Source organism: Acanthaster planci, linkage group LG01, assembly GCF_054643075.1.
Source record: "Acanthaster planci isolate LZ-2023a linkage group LG01, COTS_SCS, whole genome shotgun sequence".
Classification (NCBI taxonomy): Eukaryota; Metazoa; Echinodermata; class Asteroidea; order Valvatida; family Acanthasteridae; genus Acanthaster; species Acanthaster planci.
This window is the reverse complement of record NC_141777.1, coordinates 14,594,512-14,617,641: the sequence shown is the minus strand read 5'-3', so window position 1 is coordinate 14,617,641 and position 23,130 is coordinate 14,594,512. Positions and strand designations below refer to the sequence as shown.

Below are 23,130 nucleotides of genomic sequence, written 5' to 3'. Positions count from 1 at the left end.
TCGAGGACGACCTCGACGCCCTGAGCGGAGCCCGCTGGTTTGGCGCGCTCGACCTGGCCAGCGGGTACTTGCAAGTCCGTATGGCGGAGGGGGACCGGGAAAAGACAGCGTTTAGGACCCAGAGCGGCCTATACCAGTTTACGGTGATGCCATTTGGGCCCTGCAACGCCCTGGCGACTTTTGAATGCCTGATGGAATGGGTGTTATAGGGGGTGCAGTGGCAAGTGGTAGTAGTGTACTTGGATGACGTCCTCGTCTGGGGGCGTACGTTCGAGGAGCACTTCCAGAGGTTGGCTACAGTGTTGGAGCGGTTCCAGAGCACGGGGCTGAGGTTCAAGCCCAAAAAGTGTAACTTCTTCCGGACGGAGGTGTCTTTTTGGGTTACCTAGTGTCTGCCGAGGGGGTCAGAACCGACCCGACAAGGTCGCCGTCATTAGGAGTTGGCCGACACCTACAAACATGACGCAGGTCTGGAGCTTCCTGGGCCTCGCTTCCTACTATCGCCGCTTCATAGCCCACTTTGCAGAGATCGCCCGCCCATTTCATGGTCTCACCAACAAGAATCAGAAGGACTTCACCTGGACGGGAGGCCTTCGAACAGCTTCAGGACGCTTTGGCGACAGCCCCGGTGCTGAGGTACCCGCATCCCAAGTACCGGTACATCCTGGCGCCAGCAAGTGCACCATAGGGGCAGTCCTGTCCCAGGATGGCGGCTGGGGCGAGCAGGTGGTTGCTTACGGCACTGACGAAGTCTGAATGCAATTACTGCACTACCTGGAAAGAGCTACTGGCCGTGGTCCACTTTGTGTAATACTTCAAACATTACCTGCTGGAGCAGCAGTTTCTGCTTAGGACAGACAACGGGTCGCTGAGATGGTTGTTCAATTTTCGGGAGCCAGAAGGGCAGACGGCCCGTTGGTTGCAGACACCAGGGTGTTTCGATTTTGATATCGAGCACCGAGCTGGGTGCAAGCACCTCAATGCTGATGCAGTCTCCCGAGTCCCCTGTGGGCAATGTGGACGTTCAAAAGAGGCCGGGCAGGAGTGCTTCAAGGCAGGGACACCTCCCCCTGTGGCCGAGCCGGTGCCCACAGTGGGCGCCATTCAGAACGTGGACCAAAAGGATGCATCGGACTTGGACGAGCTCCCACGGGTCTGGAGACCTGGAGCTGGCCCAGGTTCGGAAGTGGCTGGAGCAAGGGTACCACAGGCCATAGTGGGGGGAAGTCTTGGCCCTCGATGCCAGCGCGAATTCATGGTGGGCCAGGTGGGAGACGCTTCTGCTACAACAGCAGGCCCTCCAGGTGAGGTGGGAGCTACCACCCGGCAGCCCCCCGACCTGGAGGGTTGCCGTTCCGCGGACCAGGATACGGGAGGTCCTGCGGCTAGCCCACAACCACCGTACTGCCGGGCACCTGGAGATCGCCCGGACCATCGCCAGGCTGCAACAGGCTCCCGTCTATTGGAGAGGAATGCAGCAGGCAGCCGAGGAATGGTGCCAAAAGTGCCACCTATGTGGGTCTCGGAAGCCCTCGCCGCGTCCAGGGAGGGCCCACCTGCAGCAGTATGTCTCCGGTGCACCCATGAAGCGAATCGCCAGAGATCTCACTGGAGGGCTGCCACGGACGAGATCAGGGAACTCGGCAATCATGGCGGTCGCCAACTTTTTTACCAAATGGGTCGAGGCTTTTGCCATCCCGGACCAGACAGCAGAAACGGTGGCCCAGACACTGGTGGAGAAGGTCATCACCTGTTTTGGCACGTCGTTGGAGATCCACACCGACCAGGGACGGGAGTTCGAGGCTGGCTTGCTCCAGGGGGTCTGCCGGCTCCTTGGCATCCAGAAGACGCGGACAATGCCATTCCATCCGCAGTCAGATGGACTGGTGGAACGCTTCAACCGGACGGTTAAGACCATGCTGAGCATATTCGTGGCTGAGAACCAGAACGACTGCGATGAACACCTGCCGTATGTCATGATGGCGTACCGTTCCTCCCAGCACGACAGCACCAAACTCACCAAACATGCTCATTCTTGGCTGTGAGGTGGGGCTTCTGTAGGACCTGGAGGTACACGAGTATGTGGAGGACGGACTGAGGACGAGGATCGAGCGTGCCCATGAGTTCACGCGGCGCCATCTCCAGCGCAGTCAACAGTATCAGAAGCGGCAATATGATCGGAGGACTCAGGGAGCTGAGTCTTCGAGCCCGGGAAGGTCGAGCACTGAAGCTGCAACGCCGCTGGGAAGGGCCGTTCGTGGTACTGGAGTGCATTAACGACGTCACCTATAGGATCCAGAAGTCACCTTGAGCCAAACTCCGGATTGCGCATTACAACCGGTTGAAGCCCTACCTCGGCAACGTCGACCTGGGATGTGGAGACGTGCAAGCACGGGGCATCCAGCGACTGAGGAGAACGGGGAGCCGCATCCACTCGGGCCCGCCCCCGGCCTGCCTCACAGTTGGCGGAGGAGGCACCAAAAGCACCCACGGAGATCGGGGAGCCGCGGCCCTTTGGTCCCGTCCCTGGTCCCCCTCACAGGCTGAGGAGGCGACGCAGGACCCCGCCGGGGGAACCACTGATTCCAGTGAATCGGACGGGACCCCCCTCGAGCACGGAGAAGTTGACAGTACGAACGCGGTGGGTGCACAGCATCAATCTGTGATACCAGATCCCACTCCCCTGACTCGAAGGGGGGCGCTGGGTGGTTTGACCAAGCCGATACTTGTTATCCCTAACCACTGATATCCCATTTTCTCTTCCCAACAGGATGGACTCTGTGACATGTCCCTACTGTTAACAGGCGTTCACCCAGCGACAGAGCTTGAGGCACCACTTGAGGACAGCTTGCTCGGTTCTACAGCCCACCCCTCCTTTCCAGTGTGAGAAGGACTGCGGGGTCAGCTTCTACAGGGAGGACACCCGTGGCCGGCACTACCACTTCTGCAAGGGGGTCGCGGTCAACACCATCCAGGTGGAGGATGTGGACATGCTGGACGTCCATGCCAGCAATACTAAGCTGGAAGGGGACCCAAGCTTCCGGGACGTTCGCCCTCGTCACCACACCTGGTCACGGAGGGAGACCTTCATACGCCTCACTCGCAACCGGAGCCGCCCGGGCGAGCACCTGCATAACGAGTGGAGACTGGAGCACCAATACCAATAGTTGTTGACGAGCTTGGACACCGCCTGACGAGAACCCGGATCACCAACACGTGTGAAGTGCCTTGGCGCGTGCTCACCACCTACGATGGGCAGCAGTACGGCCAATTCTTTGTCGATCCTTCCGTGGCCAACCAGCCGTCTCCAGGAGGGTTCCGGCCACCCAGGGCTCCCCCACCGCCACGCTACCCCAAGTGCGTCCCGGCCGGGTTCTGGGAGGCCCTTTCCCGGCAGACAGAGGTCCAGCACCAACTGCTGCCCCGTGCCCAACCCCGCCAGGGAGGTTCCGGAGCCGCCCGCCCACAGGGACCGCATCGCCAGTAGGGGAACATCGACACTACAGCTGCCCACCATCGCTTTCACCCTTTGTTTTCCCAGTAGTGGTTTTCCTTTGTTGTTCTAAACTCATTGTTCCAAACGTTTGCTTGCTTTTTTTTTCAGGTTGCTCTAAAATCATTGGAAGCCTTGATCGAACATTAAGGAAAGTTCAAAATTGTGTTTTTCATGGAAAGAGACCAAGGAAAAGTATTACACAAGAACACATTATTAATTTTTGTGCAGTTTCTGAAACATATTGTTATGAAACAAAACCAAACTGTTGGGAAAAATTGGTGGTCCTCAGTTTTCCAACTTTTCTGATTGATTATGATAACTATGAAACCTCATTATAAACCAAAGAAGATGACTAGAGTGATCTGAACATTAGAAATGAATAGTAGGCCTAAGACGCAGACTTGTAGACGCAGACTGTAGGTAATAGGAGACACGTTTTAAATCAGTGACTTCTTTTGTATAGAAACCTATTTCTGCAACTTCTTATGACCCTTGTAATATAGATGTTGATACCAAGAGGTATGACGGGGCAACGGACGAACGAAAGTAAACCCTGAGCCATACAAAAACGTGGATTCAGTTCATATAAAGAAGTCTTGCTGCCGCTATATGATAATATTGGGGACTTCATACACTTAAATATCTCCCCAGGGATGTCTGACAAGATTCTGGAGCAGAGAATGCTCCTCGCAGGTCACTATTACCAACACCCCGAACTGCCAGCAATCCAGATCACCTATTGGGAGCCCTTTCACGGCAAGCAACCCACAAGAAGCTAGCGAAGACAATGATCGGGTTCTGATGTAAATGTAAAAGTCGCAACCAAGGGAGAACTTATCAACTGTATGTTTGAATCAAGGTTGGCTAGCTTTTTACTACCGAGACAATATTAATGATATTTTACTGGAAAACGAAGCGTAGTTTTTGTAAATAAAAAGCTGAATGACTTTCAGAGCGGATGAGAAGAGGCTGCTGCATTGACGCAACACACTGACTACAAATTAAAAATCTCGTTTTGAAAATTTTCAATGTCAGAACTTGACTGAAACGGTCAATATTTTCTATGCAACTACGGCCGTTAACCACAATGCCTTATTAAATGCCAATAATGGAAGCCGTAGTCTAAATACCAGATTCGTACAGACCTTTACCCAGTGATGTCACAATCGTGTTGGACCTATGTGTTGTGATGGCAATGAGTGCATAGTGTTGTGATGGTAATCTACCCATTCCAAAAAAACTAGTCAGTAAGCACACAGCGTTCGCACGTGCGCTTGCATGTGGTTGAAACTGCCCATAGGAATATATGCGATCAACGTAGCCAAGGCGGTTAACACGTGGTGGTAATGTTTACATCTAGTGATGTGGGTGAAAAGGTCTATACGGTATGGCATCGAAAACGGAGGGCCGCGAACGGATATACCAAAAATCTGTTAAAAGAACGGGGTTACATCTTTGTCTTTCAGTAGGACAACATAACATCAAACACATTCACATTAAAACAACTGCTCATAGATATAAAGGGAGACATAAAGTAAATGCAGGTTGTTTTATTTCATTCCCCAGGCTTGTGATTTACATAATTTTTCACATCATAATACAGGGTTCTCAGTAAATGTTTGGAGGATTGTCATCTTTCTCTTCTGTTTTTTGTTTTTTGGAGTTCTTACCAGCGGTTTAAGAATTCTTTAAGAGTACTCAAGGCTATTGTAAGTGCTTTGCAATGTTCGATGTGAAAGCGATTTATGGACCTACTCTTAAAAATACACCCATTACATTACAGGTTCAAGCGGCCAGCGGTGGGTTAGGCATGTACATCACAGGAACACTTCTGCTGTATGATGGGATCAACATGGCTTAACACATTTAGCAAGATTGCCAATTTAATTCGCAACAGTTGTAAAATGAGGTATTACCATTTGTTGCGGAAGATTCGCTGTTTAAATTTGTTTGATAGTGTACTTTTTTGTCATACGGCCGTCTTCATTCATTGTTTCCATTCATCTTTCTGAATTGCAACCCTCTCAAATCTTGTCATATGATTCTGGTCTCCGGCATCCATGGTGTGTAGATACTTAGGGCTGCAAATAAAAGTAAGAAAGCATTTAATGTGTTAAATCGAGGATAGATCGAGTGTCCTTTAGTGTCCTTTAGTCGCATGTGTTATAAAATAATGACTCTTTCTTTCTTCCCGCAAAGGATTTGGATCTCGTCAGTTTAGTCGGCTTTCGTATCTTTATTTTGTTTACTACAAAAAATGGAAAGACCATTTACCATCCTCCTGAGAATATACTTGCAGATTTTTGCTTGACATATGTTGGGTATGTCTTGCTTCTTGAAAAAATCCACTGCACTTGGTATATAAAGGTATAGAAGAGGCTTCTATTATCACTGAACCCAGTTTCTACAGTCTGTTTTCAAAACGGCACAATCAAATTCAGAGTTGAAGAGACGCAAGGATCTGTGTATTCTTTTTAGTTGTTCGTGTCCATCCATAACGTTCGAGTAATTAATTAAAAGCACAATATACCTTTACAAATGAATTTCGTTTTATTGTGATCTTATGCATTTACCAAATTAATTATTTTCGTTTTTCTCTTTATATGTCTCACATCCAATTTTAATCAAAGGTTGTAAATACGTTCTGAAAAACTTCTATGGCTCAAATATGTAGAGCTGATACAAAAATTTTGATGTAGTCTTTTGAATGTCTAAAGGTCCTTTCGTGTTTTCTAAAGTTTGAACGATTTTATTTGTCGAGAGAATTTTCAATACTATAACTGAATGGTTCTTTTGGAACTCCTGCGGTTAAAGGCGGAGTATTAATTCTGTGCTGAAATTGGGCAAGGTGGGTGTTAAATTCAACGAGTGTTTACTATAATGGCCGTATACATGTATCCAGTATCACTTAACGCAACTTAACTTTTACCTGGACATAGAGCAACTTGTTGGGGGATCCTTGAGTGTCAGACACTACGTCGGGAGTCGCATTATTCACAATGGCATCATGCACAGTTTGTGGAGATGAACCTGGGTTTGATCCCAGATAAACAGCAGCGGCACCTGCAAAGGAATTTCAGAAACATGCTTTAAATGCCGCTGTTTAAAACATTGCTTTGGAAAACCAGGAAAGTGTTCCATACAATAGCTGTGCAATGTGTACAAAAATGTTGAAATAACTACTCTGGCTTTTCGGTTTGAAAGTTTAATTGTGTTTTCTTTCATCTCAATTGCAAGCATTTTGAAATCAGGAAAATTGGACCCTCTGAAAATCTTGAACGAGAGACTACAGTCTGAAGACCTTATACTCATAACGTAGATACTAACAATCTGGCCAATTGAACGAATTATATAAACATTTTATGGCAAATGTGTTGTTGGCATGCAAGCGAACCTCACCTGAGACATGAGGGCATGCCATTGAAGTTCCTGACATTATTGCACTTCCAGTGTTATATGAGTGGCTTGCACTAACGATGTTCACACCGGGTGCGAAGAGGTCGACACAAGAGCCGTAGTTGGAGAAATAGGCACGTTTGTCGTATCTATTTGTGGCTCCAACGGTGATTGCCTATCAAGGAAAAGGCATTAGTCATGCGAATTACCTTTCCTCATTATAAAAATGAATAATCACCTTTAAAGTCACTGTAACTCCGACAAAGTGGAGATATATCATGTCTGGGTTTGTAGTCAATACAGCTAAATAGTTCAAATAACTACTAACAGCCGTGCGTATTTCTTAACTACTACCCTGTGTTTGTTTGTTTTTGTTTGTTGGGTTGTTTGTTGGGTTGTTGGGGTGTTTGTTGGGTTGTTTTTTTGTTTGTTGGGGTCTTGGGGTTGTTTGTTGGGTTGTTTGATTGTTGGGGTGTTGGGGTTTTGTTTGTTTGTTTGTTTGTTTGTTTGTTGCTTGGTTGGGGTGTTTGCTCGTTGTGGTTTTGTTTTTCTCGGTGATATAATATGTTGTGTTTATTCATTCCTGTTTTTCTGTCTGCTGTACTTTATGTTTTGTTGTGTTTTTGGCCTTTTTGTAGCACCAGGAGAGCAACTCCATAGTAATTAAGTTTGCTTTTTTGCAATCCAGCAGGGGTGTTACATGTGTTTTGTGTTTGTGTGGATGTGGTGTTGTTGCTTGTGCTGTTGTTTCTAAGTTTGTCTGTTACTGTATTTTGTGGGTTTTTTGTTTTATTTTGTTTTGTTTTTTGGTGTAGATTCTTAACTAAGTATATATTTTTGAGCGTATATTTTGTATCTCTGAAATTTGTAAATTTGTTTTAATCATGAAAAATAAATAAATGAAACTGAAATGAAACTTAATGATGAAGCGTTTCACTGCTGTTAATCCCCCTGTCATGATGTCACCATGCTTTTTCTTTTATATATTAATTCACCACAAATCCATGTATCGCCATTTTTCACCAATCGTAATACTATACGCTCAAAAGAGTTTCGACAAAATGGCCTCGGCACTTCTGGAACGTACGACACAAAAACTCACCCCTGGCACTGATGGAGGCGATTCATCGCAGGCGTCTATGTTTGAATTACCCGCAGCAACAGAAACAGTGTATCCCTTGTTGAGAATGTTCTGGATAAGTGAGTTGAAGTAGGAACTATACCCTGCTCCTACAGACATTGATACCACGCCCGTGCCGTTGCCGGAACCGAACTTGTCGACGATGTCTTCCAAACCTTCCAAAAGGAAACATGAATGGGAACTGTCACTTGGGAAGTAGGCAAAACCGCTGTTTAAGGAAAGCAGCGTGCCATTCATGTCCTTAGACACTAGACACGAACACGAGTATTGTTCTTTGTTGAAGAAAAGAGAACTGATGCTTTCAGTTCTTCTGAAAGCTTGACGCACACAAAAAAGTCCTTCCGGTATTTATTTATGGGGACAACTTTTCAAATGAGTTAGTTCCTTTCGACCGTCCTGTTTCCTCACACCCATTACGGAAGGTGGTGAATCCCCTGTGGATGGGGTGCTAAAAGTTTTCACCATCAAGGAATTGTCATTTGATAACCCCACCAGAGTTTTGTCCTGCACGTCGAAAAAATTCAACTATTAAGTATTCAGAAATGAACTAGTCACTTGTAGTGGAACAACTTTTGTAAAGTTAAAATGCAAGATTACACAAATGGTCATAAAGGAATAGCATATAGAATCATGAACGTGTAAATAAAAAAAACCACACAAACGGCGTCTCCTCGTGTCGATCGACAGAAAAAATTAAGATGTTTTCATTACCACTTCAGCTATGGTCTTACACCCAACCTTGCATTAGGAGCCGTTCCCCCGGCTGTAATTATTACAGTTTTAGCACAGTTTTCTTCCTTGCTGACTGATATGTATGAGAAGAGCAAAGAAGAGCAGACATAAATCCCAAAAGAGCAGCCCAATAAAATCTGCACTCAAAGTTTTGGTGACATTACAAGGCTGTGCCAAAAGTGCATGCAAGAATAATAATCATGAAATGATTAAAACGAAGTTTGGGAATAAAGTGATTGCCAGACATACCTTTGGAAATGGTACTAAAATAGCAATATCCTTCAGCGGTGCAAATTTTGGAGCTGTAGAGTGTAGATTTACGTGCGATACCGTAGGTGTTTCCTCCAGCAGTACCAGCGCAGTGAGTTCCATGCCCATTATCATCAGCAGCCCCGAGCAGAAGGGAAGCTCGTCCACCAAACGCCTGATGATTGATATTGATGCCGGTGTCTGTAACAAATATGTTCGCCCCTTCACCCTGCGCTATCAGAGATAAATGCAATTTTTTGAAAAGCTTATTGTCGATGAAACAAAGCCACAACGGAGTTGCTCTACTCAGGCAATATGAAAAGAAGCGCAAATGTGCGTTCAACTTAGCAAAGGTGTTACTATTCTTTATATTTACAAATAGGTCATTTGGGAGACGTTTTGAGGTAAATTCAGCATTAGGGAGACATTGGCTTTTAGGGAGACATTTCAGTGTCTCCCTATTTTCAAACCACTCGAAGGAGGCCAAATTTTACCGAAGGAGGCCGAATTTGAGAGATGATAGTTTAGGGCCTAAAATGAAAACATACAAAGTTTGGTTCAGATCAGATTAGGGAATATTGAATTATGGGACAGTAAAGTTGGAAAAATTTTGTGCACGTTCTTATGGGAATGTCTCCCTAATGACCCATTAGCGGTAAATTTTATTATTATTGTGGGGAGTTGCCCGTATATTTATCATGTATAATCTACATGCACATGGTATACGCCTTTAAGATCCTTTCAATGTTTACGTTGTTGCATAGCAACTGAGAGGGTCCCCTCACCCTTCACGTTGACGTGGCCTTGCGCCTCTATTAGAATTAGCTCCATTTAATTTTTATCATGATAACATAAGATTTAGCCGGAATACCTTCCGCCGACTTCATTATCTGTTTTAAAACGCTTGGATTCATTTTTATTGTAATTACGGGCATTGTCAACATTTTTACCATTTACACCGCGCTTGGGTATGCCGGTCTGCCCAGTGTGCGTTACCGACCCTTCGACCACGTCTCGTCCTTTTTCTTTCCGTGGCCATCTCGGCGGAGACAGCGCAACATTTCGGGATCATTTCGGACAGTTTTCAGCCTGTTCCCTTGGAGTTGCTGGGCCCTGCAGACCACTGTAGGTCTCGCAACCCGTGGTGTCTGGGTGAGTCGGGGTTTGGGGGGTATTTGGCATATCCTAGCACCGGTATTTTGTAATTTCATCCATTATACATTGCCATTTATGGTCACTTATAAACGTTTGACATGTACATCGTCTTCGCGCTGTACCGTCACGTGGTCAGTGCATTTGCATAAAGCCCCCAAAGCCACCGTGAATAGAAATTTGGGTTGTGCTGTTAGCTTAAATAGCATATTCGCTTCTATGTATTATGTGTGATATGTATAAGCAGTACGCACTCATGCCATTACAGAACGTCTATTTCGCGTACACCATTGCATTTGATGTCATTGTTGTTTAATTATTGCCCATGAATCAACTAAAGCACTTATGTAATTAATTAGGGTTCATGCTTTTGTATTAATTTATAGGGTTTTCTTTCCATTGACGAATAAATTGGAGGTGATTATTTGATGACCTGTGTTACAAGCTGATCCAATCCATCCCTTACCGGGAGACCAGTCTCCCCCCTCCGGATCGTCAGGGTCCGCCCCCAGCGGGCGCGCAAGTGCTGCCGCTACATTATTATTATTATCATCATTGGAAATAACTAAAATGGAGGGAATCATATTCAAGATTTCCACAGCTGCTACGGAGAAAATCAGTACAACTGCCAAAAGGTACACTTGAATGGGCATGGGAATTTGCAGTTTACTCTGGAAATATGCACTGCAAGCCATTAAAACCATGCATGTTATTTGCACGTGCACATTACTGAAACAACTTTGTTCAATAAAAGGTGAGGTAAATATAATGTGGGGAGTTGCCCGTATATTTATCATGTATAATCCACATGCACATGGTATACGCCTTTAAGATCCTTTCAATGTTTACGTTGTTGCATAGCAACTGAGAGTGTCCCGTCACCCTTCACGTTGACGTGGCCTTGCGCCTCTATTGGAATTAGCTCCATTTAATTTCTATCGTGATAACATAAGATTTAGCTGGAATACCTTCCGCCGACTTCATTATCTGTTTTAAAACGCTTGGATTCATTTTTATTGTAATACGGGCATTGTCAACATTTTTACTATTTATACCGCGCTTGGATATGCCGGTCTGCCCAGTGTGCGTTACCGACCCTTCGACCACGTCTAGTCCTTTTTCTTTCTGTGGCCATCTCGGCGGAGACAGCGCAACATTTCGGGACCATTTCTGACAGTTTTCAGCCTGTTCCCTTGGAGTTGCTGGGCCCTGCAGACCACTGTAGGTCTCGCAACCCGTGGTGTCTGGGTGAGTCGGGGTTTGGGGGGTATTTGGCATATCCTAGCACCGGTATTTTGTAATTTCATCCATTATACATTGCCATTTATGGTCACTTATAAACGTTTGACATGTACATCGTTTTCGCGCTGTACCGTCACGTGGTCAGCGCATTTGCATAAAGCCCCCAAAGCCACCGTGAATAGAAATTTGGGTTGTGCGTTAGCTTAAATAGCATATTCGCTTCTATGTATTATGTGTGATATGTTTAAGCAGTACGCACTCATGCCATTACAGAACGTCTATTTCGCGTACACCATTGCATTTGATGTCATTGTTGTTTAATTATTGCTCATGAATCAACTAAAGCACTTATGTAATTAATTAGAGTTCATGCTTTTGTATTAATTTATAGGGTTTTCTTTCCATTGACGAATAAATTAGAGGTGATTATTTGATGACCTGTGTTACAAGCTGATCCAATCCATCCCTTACCGGGAGACCAGTCTCCCCCCTCCGGATCGTCAGGGTCCGCCCCCAGCGGGCGCGCAAGTGCTGCCGCTACATTATTATTATTATCATCATTGGAAATAACTAAAATGGAGGGAATCATATTCAAGATTTCCACAGCTGCTACGGAGAAAATCAGTACAACTGCCAAAAGGTACACTTGAATGGGCATGGGAATTTGCAGTTTACTCTGGAAATATGCACTGCAAGCCATTAAAACCATGCATGTTATTTGCACGTGCACATTACTGAAACAACTTTGTTCAATAAAAGGTGAGGTAAATATAATGATGTACACCACAAATCACACCTATTTTTCTTCTCTGATTTAACTCTTCATTAGTTGTTAGTTTGTATTTCATTTGATCCTTCTAAATGAATTACCACCATTTGACACTCGTGCTTTGCTTAGAGATTCCCCTGGTGGTTAATGAATGTAATACTCTCATTAAACCAAAATAACCTACCACTGTCGTTGTAGTTGTACAAACCATCGATTCCACTGCGACTGTCTATGCAATCAATACCCCATGATGGTGGGTTATTTTGTGAGCCGAGAATTGTTGCGATGGTGTCCTCGTGTATATATTCAACACCCTCAATACCACGCACCTGAACACAAATAATGGCTTTTAGCATTTCAAAGAGAACACTAGTAACTGCCACCACAACCAAAAACAAAACCAAACCAAAAAACCGTAAAAAGACACAAGAGAATTTCAGTATAAACACTGTAAAGTCCAACGCCCATTATGAACGCGTCTCAGCGTAAACGTGTAACAGTATAAAATTAATACCTTTTTGAAAATAATAGTATTTCAGTGTTCAAAAAGTGTTACTATCCTAGAAAGCTGTTTGCCTGTCATGTTATTAATACCCAAAATGTGTCTTTGTGTCTGTATTTAATAACAACATGTCTTTGTTAAAAAAGCTCTAAACGTGTTCAGCTTTAGCTAATACTGACACAGCACTGCGTTCATGAAGTGTTCCCAGGAAGGCGTTAAAACTTATCACTTGTTTTATATAGCATGTACCTATATTTTGTTTGCTTACACAAAACGGACAGCTCACTGCAGCTGCTTCTCGCCTGATATGATACCACAAGGGCAGTAACCTACCCTGGTAAGGATGTGCTCTGGAATCTTGAGGGTCAGAACCGGCATGAGTTTTTCGAGCTTGGTGATTTTGGGCGCAGGTGCACGGAATGTGGAGAAGATGTCCTTGATCTCTTCTTGCACGTGCTCAAGCTGGTCAAAATCCTAAAATACGCATCAGTGTAAGAATGCAGTCGATATCTAAAATTTCACATTATCACCTGATAACATTATCAACGTCATATGATTGGTGGGCCGCCGATAATACGCCATGGACATTTGTTCCGCCAAACGTCGACTGTCGCAGCTAGATTCTCTTCGCACTGTCAACATTTTGGCGAGCGTTAGGCTTGCCACACTTGCTTGCCACACTGTAAAATTTTGATTACAGTCAGCATCACAGGAATCTATGAGAGCAATTACACGGTTGCACTCTCCGCTGATTTCCCATAAAAGAAAAAGGCAAAATCGAATATTGATATCGCCGCATGGTAACGCACTAAACGTTAACGAACCCGGATGTTAGATATAGGTAGAAGTTCATTATAAGGGTCTTTAAAGTACAACTACCTGAAACTGGCAGAGCACTTTTTTAAAATGCCATAGCGTACGGAACCATCAAAAACATGGACTTTTTAAGGTTTACGGAGTAGTTTGGGAACCGTTTGGGAAGTAGATGCATCCATGGAAGCCAGGGCTACCCCAACCGATCCTAGTGTCCATGGCCTGAGTGTTTTACCGTAAAGCCTAGGCTCGGCCTACAAATAACCCTACGTAGTACAAGTACATGTATATCATGTAGCCATCATGCTAATTTTATTGAATGGTATGGTTATTGTGTAGTTTTTAGGAACCTGTTCCATTCTAGAAAATCACTTCCCAATCATTTGGAATCTGAAGTAGATTGGAAAATTAGGCCAATGCTAATTTTTTGACTCACCACTGTAGTGTTAATATCTGCAAGATTGTAATCTTGTGAAAAGAGAGCAAGGTTTTTGTTCTCTAGGGAAATACAATAAGTAATGTTCATTTTCTATAAGAGTCAACAATTTTGGAAGTTAGTTTTCTGATGTATTATGGAATGGGGTCTTAAATTACACAACACCCCTCTCCCGCCAGTGGCCTAACTAGTACCTTAATTTACATGTACATGTAACATGTGTGAAACAAACCTTCACAAAATATTCGTTTTGCATCATTTTTTTATAGAGGCTATGATGCTATTTAGGTCTTACATGTAAATTGAAGACTAACATACTTTTCAGCAGCATACACTCTAAAAAGTGGATTTTACAGTTCGAGTTGTATTTCGAGTTCAAAAAGTGAAAAAACTGGGTTAATCTTTAATTCGCTTACTATTTAATCAAAACCAGCCCAGATCCAGGAGATGACACATTAGTTCAGTGGGATCAAAATGGTTCCAAGGATGTTGTTGCAGTAAAAGACCTGCTTTGCACCGGACTATGGCAAAAGGCACGAAGGTTTCCATGAAATCGGGCGATGAAGTTTGGACAGGATGGGTTCTTGACATCAAAGACAATGATGAGTCAAGTTCAGACCCAGGTAATTGAGACATCAGCAATTTTTTTCCTGATTCAAAAGGCATGGGAAACAATTATCGCGGAATACCTAACAGTTTTCCGACCTGTAATAGTTTAAGCAGGGCACGTAGCAGGGTTGAAATGGCCAATAGAGCTTGCCGCACCATAAAACCATCAACGTGCAGTAGAAATGCTTGGGGAAGGTTAATGGTGGCATCTGGTTCCATTTTGGGGGGTAATTATTACAATTTAGGAAGTCTTTGCATCCCCATATATCAAACTAAAGAAATTCTGAATTCGTTTATGTTCTTTTTTCTTCAGATGGTGCCCCTAGTACACTGCAGGTCCAGGAGAAGACAAGGCAGCCAGCAAGTTGCGACAATTTCTTCTATAATGTAGAAGTATTTTCGGCATGTCACCGATGTTTTTGTTATCTTTGTTATGACCACTTTTTAATTAATGTAACGTGACAGAGGCACGTTTGAGTATTCGCGAGCTAACGTAGAGGGCGCGCGAGGCGTACCCCGAAGTTTGCGGGAGCCGGAGAACTAGCAGGACCGCCCGGGGTACGCTGATTGGCTACTGGCGGTACTGCGAGCTATAAACACCTGTATAACGTCCGCAAAGCTTGGCCCAGGCCTTAAGTGCATTTGGTTTCCAGTCCATACTCGCTCTTGCAAGTTTTCTCCGGGTACTCCGGTTTCCTCCTGCCTCTAAAACTGGACTTTCTTCCTAACTCCGTAATGTGATGCTGATTAATAAAGTGTATGAATAAACGTACAGTTATTGGCGCAAATAGCCTGAGTTGCTGAAAGCGCCATTAAAAAACAACAACGACCCTAACTGGGGGAGCGGGTTAGCACCAATGAAGCCCGGGTTCGAGTCCTGGCTTGGCCCAGGCTTTAAGTGCATTTGGTTTCCAGTCCATACTCACTCTTGCAGGTTTTCTCCAGGTTCTCCGGTTTCCTCCTGCCTTTAAAACTGGACCTTCTTCCTAACTGCGTAATGTGATGCTGATTAATAAAGTCTATGAATAAACGTACAGTTATTGGAGTAAATAGACCGAGTTGCTGAAAGCGCCATTAAAACAATGGCAAACAACACAACAACGACCCTAGCTTGGAACCCTCGTCACTGCACTGCTGGAAAGCATCTGGTGAAAGAAGTGGTTTCCAACACATGAAGTAAGCACTTATCGTAATAGTGTGATATTCATGCATTGATCCGACACAACTTGATAGCATGTGAGTGTTTAAACGTATCTCTCTGTGGGCCTTGCGGCTGCTTGTTCATACATTTAACACTGCAAAGATCGCAAGTCACAAGTGCAACTGAGCCAGTCACAGGTACAGCCGAGCCAGTCACAAATGCAGCAGAGCCAGTCACTGGTGCAGCCGAACCAGTCACAGACACAACAGAGCCAGTCATAAGTGAAGAAGAGCCAGGCACGAATGCCGCAAGGCATGTCAAAAGTGAAACAAGGCTAGTCACAAGTGCAGCCAGCAAGAAGACAAACGCCTCTTGAAACGCCCTGTACATCTTGTCATTAGTGAAATCTTGACTGCCTCGAAATTCCTCTCGACGCACCGTAGTGGCCAAAATGAATCCGCGTGGTGTACTTTTACAAGAAGACAGAGGAGGAAGGCAGAATAAAGCAAATGATGAGGTGCTGAAGAATGAAGTGAGAATGCACATCAGTCAGTTTCCAAGAGTGGAATCCCATTATCGTAGGGCTAGTAGCAGTTTTTTTCCTCCCTGTAACATGACTGTTTGGCCTTTCGTCTGTGTAATATGCACCAAGTAAAACCGCAGGGACAAGCTCACACTTTTCAGGTTCTTCATACTTGGAGTGGTAAATTACCTGCGCGACTACGGTCTGTGTATTGTGCTCGGACGAATCGCCTTTCCCGAAGTTCATAGTAGTTTTGCTTCCCTGGGCTTCCAGCTTAGTCTTTCCTCTGATTCAGTGCCAATACATATCTGGTATTTTGCTGCTTCTCGTTTTTCTGCTAGTCTGCATCCAAACACTGTCACCGTCCGTAAAAGTCTCACTTTTGCACTCTTTATACCTGCATCCTGTTTTCCAGAGACTTGGTACATGTCAAAGATCAAACGGAACACCAACAGGTAGCCTTCCTCCTTGTTAATTCCTCACTGTCTCAGGACTTTCATAAAACGTCATGTATGTAAATTTCTTTCTGGACTGTGTCTATTTCATTATTCCACGCATTTTGGCGTAATGCTCTCAAACTCTTCCTTTTCGGGAACAGTCTACCTATCAACTAGGCTGGGGAACATTAACGTTTATTTCCCCTTTTTAGAAAGAAGATTTAAAAAACAAATTTGGGTCTTTTACACATATGCGAGAAAGTCTATATTTATTGGCAAATCTAGCCATATTAGAATACTGGAATGGAAAGGTGCCACTTTGTAGCCGCGTACCCTACTTCATAATGAGATTGAATAGGCCAATGATAATCTGAACTTTTCTGAAGATTTCTTTTTTCAGTGCAACTCATGTGCGTCAGTGCTAAGCACATTTTAATTATTACACAGAACTGTTCCTAAGTGCTTATTTCTTATTTGTAAGGGGTTGTTCGCAAGTGACTTAGTACTGTTGCCTATTTGGGCCAACTTTCAGAAAGAAGATGATGTGCAGATGGCCAGTTTAAAAAGCACAAGGAGCTCGGAGTACCCAGAGAAAACATGCCAGATTGAGTACGAACCCGAGACCTTATTGGTGTTCAACTACCAGCGTAAATCAGACAGTGATGATGGTGGCCTGAAGTGTCTGTGTTTCGGCGCATTTCGCCTTTCATAAAGATGTCAAAGACCGAAACACAAGATCCCCAGTTCTATTGCTGTCGAAGTACATTTTCTTCTACATTATGACTACCAAATTAATTTGAGTGTAGTTTTCAGATATGATTGCAGGAATTGAATTCTATTCTATTAAATGCACGTGAAAATGTTTAACGGATAGCTCGTTGGGATTTGTTCCCCCAACTTTAGCTTTAACACAAAGTGCATTTTCTTTGTAAAACAAAGTGTATGGTAAGTTGGTTTATGGTGCCCTCTTTGTGAATACAAGAGTAATCATAATCTATTCCAATCGATTTAGATTTCTTCATCAAAATGTTGCTACGTGAACTGTCCCTATGATTCACACGTGAATTGAATTAATTTTTTTTATCCATTTTGTGAGACTTGCACTAAATAAAATATAGTAGTCATTGAAATAAATGTTTTTAATTAAATTTTTCTTCGTGTAAGTTCTTGCTAACCTTTGGTTGCTTGATTTCTTAATTACTTCGTTTATTCATTAATCTGAGCAAGCCGACTTTTCTGACTACTAACGCTGTTAAAGAAACTTAAAAGTTAGTTCTTCAAAATTATTGCAGGAGGCAATAATTTTGCCAGAAACACTCAAAAATGGTAGACTTTAGTTCACCTAAAACGTAACATTGAAGGGAAATGACTGAATCAGTGCGTCTATCCGTACGATTCAGATGTGTTAAAGCAGTCGAGATGTCTTTTCTTCAGTAGCAATATACAATTTAAGCCTTTGGAAAGAAAAATATTAAGGTCCTCGTTTTTAAGTCCTTTGAAATGCAACGGAGTCATTAAGATAATCTCACTTATAATAAGACTTACGAAGCAAGCAACGAATGTAACGCAACTTCCATAAAAAAATCTTTTTTGACAAAGTCAAACTTTTTGTGCGGTGAATGTTGCGCGTTGCAGATTTCAGTTTTGACGAACTAACAAATAAATAAAATGTACGCAGTTGCAAATGTATGTGCCAACACGAATTGAGGTTTTGACGAAATGACGAAGATATTCTTGCATAAATATTAAAGTAAATGCCGATTGCATTTATGAATTGTTGCCATTTTATTGTAATGCAATTTTTCTGCATTCAAACAACATGATTTATATACCTTTTGGTCCAATAGGTATGATAAAACTATCGACTTTAAAAAGAGGTTAGACAAAATGGCTCGTTTTCTCTGAATCACTGTGACAGGTTGGGCATCCGGATTCGTCACTTCGTCAAATCACCGACGGAATGTTTCACTTCTAGAACACCATAAAAAACCATAACTATAGAACTTAAAATTAGGCCCTGTGAGTCCAGAAGGTAAAAGCATCGATGCTTCCGAAACTTACCCCAACTTTTATGATCCAGCTGTCTAGTACTGCGCGCTGGTTGGTCCTATGAAGAGGAGCCAGGCTAGCATGAGCCACAGCAATACACAACAGAAGAAGCTTCGTGGTTGGTTGGAGGATTGGACTGCGCACTTTTAATAGACAGGTAAAAAGCCTACCAACTTAAACCCAAGTCTTTACCAGTGCAACTTTGGAGTGAGTCAACAACTGACTTTTCCGCTTCTTTATGTGTTTGCTAATTCATTTATCTCAAATGCCCTCATTTTAAGAAAAAAAATCGTCAGTGAAAAAAATTTTGTACACCACAATTTGAGCAGATAGTACCGATTAATCTGTGTGTTTGTTCAATGCAACAGGACATGTTTTTTTATAAACAAAATCTCCCACGTATTTCATTCCATGTTTGGAACTTGAGTTCAACTTTTTGGGGTTGTAGGGTTCAGCAAACATAGTAACTCGACAGAGGGCGCTTGTGCTGATGACAGAAATAAGATCATAGATATTTTAGCTAAACTGTCGTTACCACAGAAGCTACAGTAGCGTTCCATTAGTTGATCTTTGCCCAAAATCTGTTGCACAAAGAACGCACTCCATCCTTACATGATACAACGTGCATTGAAAACCTTCGGTACAATACTGTCTCCTGAGACAATCCAAGCAGCTAGATGAAGGGAGTGTATCAAAGGGTGGGGTTCGCCGGAGTGGGGTTGAGTTAATACATGACTCCCTTGTGGCTGTAAAACTGGAGTTGTTATGGCTAGTCGCAAAAGCTTTGGATACCAGGCCTGAGTGGTCCATGTTGGAGCGATTACCATCAGAGTTGCCCCTCCATTTCTACCTTGCGTGGGACTTGAGCCAAGAGACAAAAGGGCGGAAACGCATAACCGGTTCGTTCCGCCATGGTATCGAGAAGACGTCTATCATCATCCTTCCGGGATCTGGTTTCCATGATACGTATTGGAGAAGTTTGGAGTTTATTCGGGATGCAAACAGGTCCAAGGTCGATTTGAACCCTAACCGTGTGCAGAGCATTGCAAATAACCTTGGGTCTAGCATCCACTCTAACGTGTCCACAAAGACTCGGGACTGCAGGTCCGCCAACATATTGTCCACCCCGGGAACATGAGAGGCTGTCAGCGTGATATTCCTCGTCAGGCACCATTTCCACATTTTCACAGCCAGCTGGGACAAATTTTCTGTGTGAGTACCTCCTTTGTGCTTTATGTACGCCAGAGCAGTTGTATTGTCCAGACGTAACATGATTTGACAATCTGTCTTGTTCTTGGCAAAGGTCTGCAGAGCTAGAAAAGAAGCAAGGAGTTCTAGATAATTGATATGGTTGGTGCTTTCCTGTGCAGTCCATCTCCCCGTTTTGCCAAGCTGGCAATGAGCTCCCCAACCATGAGTTGAGGCATCCGACATTATCGTCAGTTGAGGATGTGACAGGACCAGTGGTTTGCAATTCCAGTGTCTGAGGCGGTGTTTCCACCACTGCAACTCGTGAAGACTTTCTTCCGACAGAGAGACCAGACTCGGGTAAGAGGGATCTACGCGGACAGACTGAATTAAATCCGCCTGTAAGACCCTTAGAAAAATTGGTACTGGTACAACATCTTCGGCTGTAGCATTCATTTTTCCAATGAGACTCGCCAGGGCCTCTGCTGATTGCACGTAATTTTGGGCCATCTGGGTGCAGTTCTCCACTAGGGTGTCTGTAAGAAAGTCCCTCACTGTCTACTGACCGCGCAATAGTTGGTAGGGCGCCCTCAGTAGTTTGCTCATTCTCGCACCGTACATTCCGTTCTAAAGTCAGGTTTACCAAGCTCATATCCAATCAAAATACCTCCAAATCTACCCTTACCGTGCGTTACTGACAATTGTGAGTACAGACATATGTTCTTTAGTGTTTATAGTATAAGATCATACAGTGATTCTTGTGTTATTATGTAAAATAGAGGAGTTTCGAGTACGAAGCTTAGCCTTAATCAGGGACAATTGTTGCAACGTTACGTACAATCATGTTGTCGTCTAATGGGCACATGTACGTGCATTCCAGTCAATTTATTAGTATTTATTTCTGTTTATTCCCCAGTCACCACGGGGTCCTGTTCCATATATTTCCAAGACTTCATCACTGGTTTCAGCTCCACCATTCCGTTCACAAAGCACAGTTTCCCCAAGATTGCTACGGTATCCTAGCCAATTGCAAGTCACTACCCCCGTTTCTAATTACCTGGGTATACTAAACAGACAGTTTCTTCATTAAACCATCCTGCTCATCAGTTTAATCGCTGCCATAGAGTTATTGTGTTACCCTTCGAGCCACGCCTCCCTTTCCAAGTGAACCTTGTCACTTCTTCACAGTGTCGATTTTTGGCCTCGGGAGACTCAGTGTCATTTGACGAGAATCTACGACATGACCCAGAAATTTTATCCGTGTGGTAGGATGGAGATGCAATTTCTCCGAATTTATGATCAGGCCAAGGTTCTTGAATATGTCAAGAATGTAGGTCAAATGCTTTTTGCATTCTGCCCCGGTATGTGAGATCAGTAGTAGATCGTCGAGATGAATTACCGCTTTCATCGATGTGTGCCTGAAATGGGACACCAATGGTTTCATGAAAAGTCGTGGTGCTGATTTCAGCCCGAAGGGAACTACCTGGAACTGGAAGAGTTTGCGTTCCCACTTGAAACGAAGAAACTTCCGGTGTGGGGCATATATTCGAATCACGAAGTAAGTATCTTTCAGATCGACTGTAACCATGAAATTTCCCTGTTGCACCAGACTTTTCACATGTTGGATTGTCTCCATCTTGAAGTGTTCTGAGCGGATATACTTGTTGAGGCTCTTGAGATTGAACACTGGCCGGAAACCCCCCGTGGCCTTCTGTACTACAAAAACTGTTGAGATGAATTGATTTGGAATGTCCTGTACCCTTACTGGATCTCTTTGGTGCATATTTGATGTTGTAGGTCGCTCATTTTGAATTGAGCAGGCACTTTGTGCTGTACTGGGTCTCGTGAGAATTCGATTCTGTAACCAACCACGCTCTGCAAAATCCATGGGTCGTTTGTCAGTTTCTCCCATTCTGTGATCTGGTTTTGGATATTCCCTGCTTAACAAAGCCCAAAGCTCGATACAGAATCGAAGTCATCTGCCTTCAGACCTAGTTTTTTTGGAAAGCCTTCTGTGACTTCTTATCTCCACGAAAAGAATCTTTCTTCTCGGGCATCTGCATGCGGGACCGATCACGGTCACTGGTATGGAAATCACGGGGGTATGGCTGATACCTATTGGGGTGGTACTGTGTCCTATACTTGCGACTGCTTTTTTCTCTACCGGACCAACCTTTCGGACTGGTATATTGATTCCGTCTTGTGGCCTAGGCCCTATGCTTTAGGTTTAGGGCAGATGAACCGGATTTGGCCAAGTTCTTCATCTTTTGAGTGGCCTTGTGAATCTTCTCTTCTTCATCCACTTTTTGGGTCCACTCTTCACCATACAAGCAAGACATCGAAGGCTGAACATCTCGGAGATAACCTTCTTTGAGAAAAGGCTGAGCTCAGCGCATCCGATAGAGAGACAGGCGGTGGATCACTGACCCTGACAAACGTTCTGCTGGAGTCAAAAGGGATTTTAACTCCTCATTTCGCAGCTTCTGATACCCCTCTATGGCCTTAATAAGGGGAATGTCCGCTTTGAGGCAGTCTTCCTGTATGGACCACAAAGCTTTCTCAATCATGCCTTTAAACATTTCAGTTTGGGTAGGCTGCATGACAGTCAAGACCTCCATTTGCTCGGGTGAGAACCCCGCTGTAGCTTCATCTAGTGGGGGTCTGGAGATCGAACCACTTTGCCCTGATCCAGTATGTGATGCCTCTGCCTGATCACGGCCCCGTGAATGGAGGCGTGCAATTGGCCTTATGTCAAGATGCCGATCAATAGGGAAGCGCGAAAGATGATCATCAGGGTCGTCCCGGTCCCGCGTGAGGAAGCGTGACGCGGGTCGTGACAGCGCAAATTCATCTGCCGACCCGTCCGACATGGTCCATGCACGTGTGGTTGGTGAGACACAGAACCCTTGCTAAAACAAGGCTATAAATGGCTGCAAAGACTGAGTTTGGAACACAAAGCCTCAAGAAAGGCTGAGAATAAGTCAAAGGATAATAACACACCAAAAGGGCATACGAATAACAAGTATAAATCAATGAAATATGCCAATTTCTCGCACGAAAAAATTTACTCATACGAAGCGCCCGTTGCAGTAAGCAGAAGATGTCAGACATGTCAGAGGTCACTTAGTGTGGCGGGAAGAGCTTTTTCATCTAAAGACTGGCGAGGACGCCCTGGCAGGCAGCAGAACGCAAGTTGATTCGAAACCGAAGGAGGCAGAGTATAATTAGCGTCTCTGCTACATGTCCATAATGCAT

The 23,130-nt window shown here is 44.2% G+C and overlaps 1 protein-coding gene across 1 annotated transcript; it reads right to left on the bottom strand.

Moving 5' to 3' along the window:
- Nucleotides 1-5,014: 5,014 nt before the first annotated feature.
- Nucleotides 5,015-19,869, bottom strand: LOC110990506 (uncharacterized). The gene is made up of 10 exons (XM_087144562.1): nucleotides 19,742-19,869; nucleotides 19,538-19,548; nucleotides 18,700-18,860; nucleotides 13,013-13,153; nucleotides 12,362-12,506; nucleotides 9,015-9,248; nucleotides 7,995-8,188; nucleotides 6,896-7,067; nucleotides 6,426-6,559; nucleotides 5,015-5,577 (listed from the first exon to the last, which is right to left on the bottom strand). Exons 1-10 carry the CDS (start codon nucleotides 19,867-19,869, stop codon nucleotides 5,572-5,574), a joined length of 1,326 nt encoding a protein of 441 aa, XP_087000688.1. The 3' UTR covers nucleotides 5,015-5,571.
- Nucleotides 19,870-23,130: the final 3,261 nt, after the last annotated feature.

What these genes read in the sequence shown, in the direction of transcription:
- LOC110990506 (XM_087144562.1), bottom strand. Translation starts at nt 19,869, where the DNA reads ATGTGGAAATGGTGCCTGACGAGGAATATCACGCTGACAGCCTCTCAT. An exon ending in GCTGGATCATAAAAGTTGGG is followed by an intron (nt 13,154 to 18,699) that starts GTAAGTTTCGGA and finishes TGCGTATTTTAG; the next exon opens with GATTTTGACCAGCTTGAGCA. An exon ending in TTTTAGTACCATTTCCAAAG is followed by an intron (nt 8,189 to 9,014) that starts GTATGTCTGGCA and finishes TCCTTTTGGAAG; the next exon opens with GTTTGGAAGACATCGTCGAC.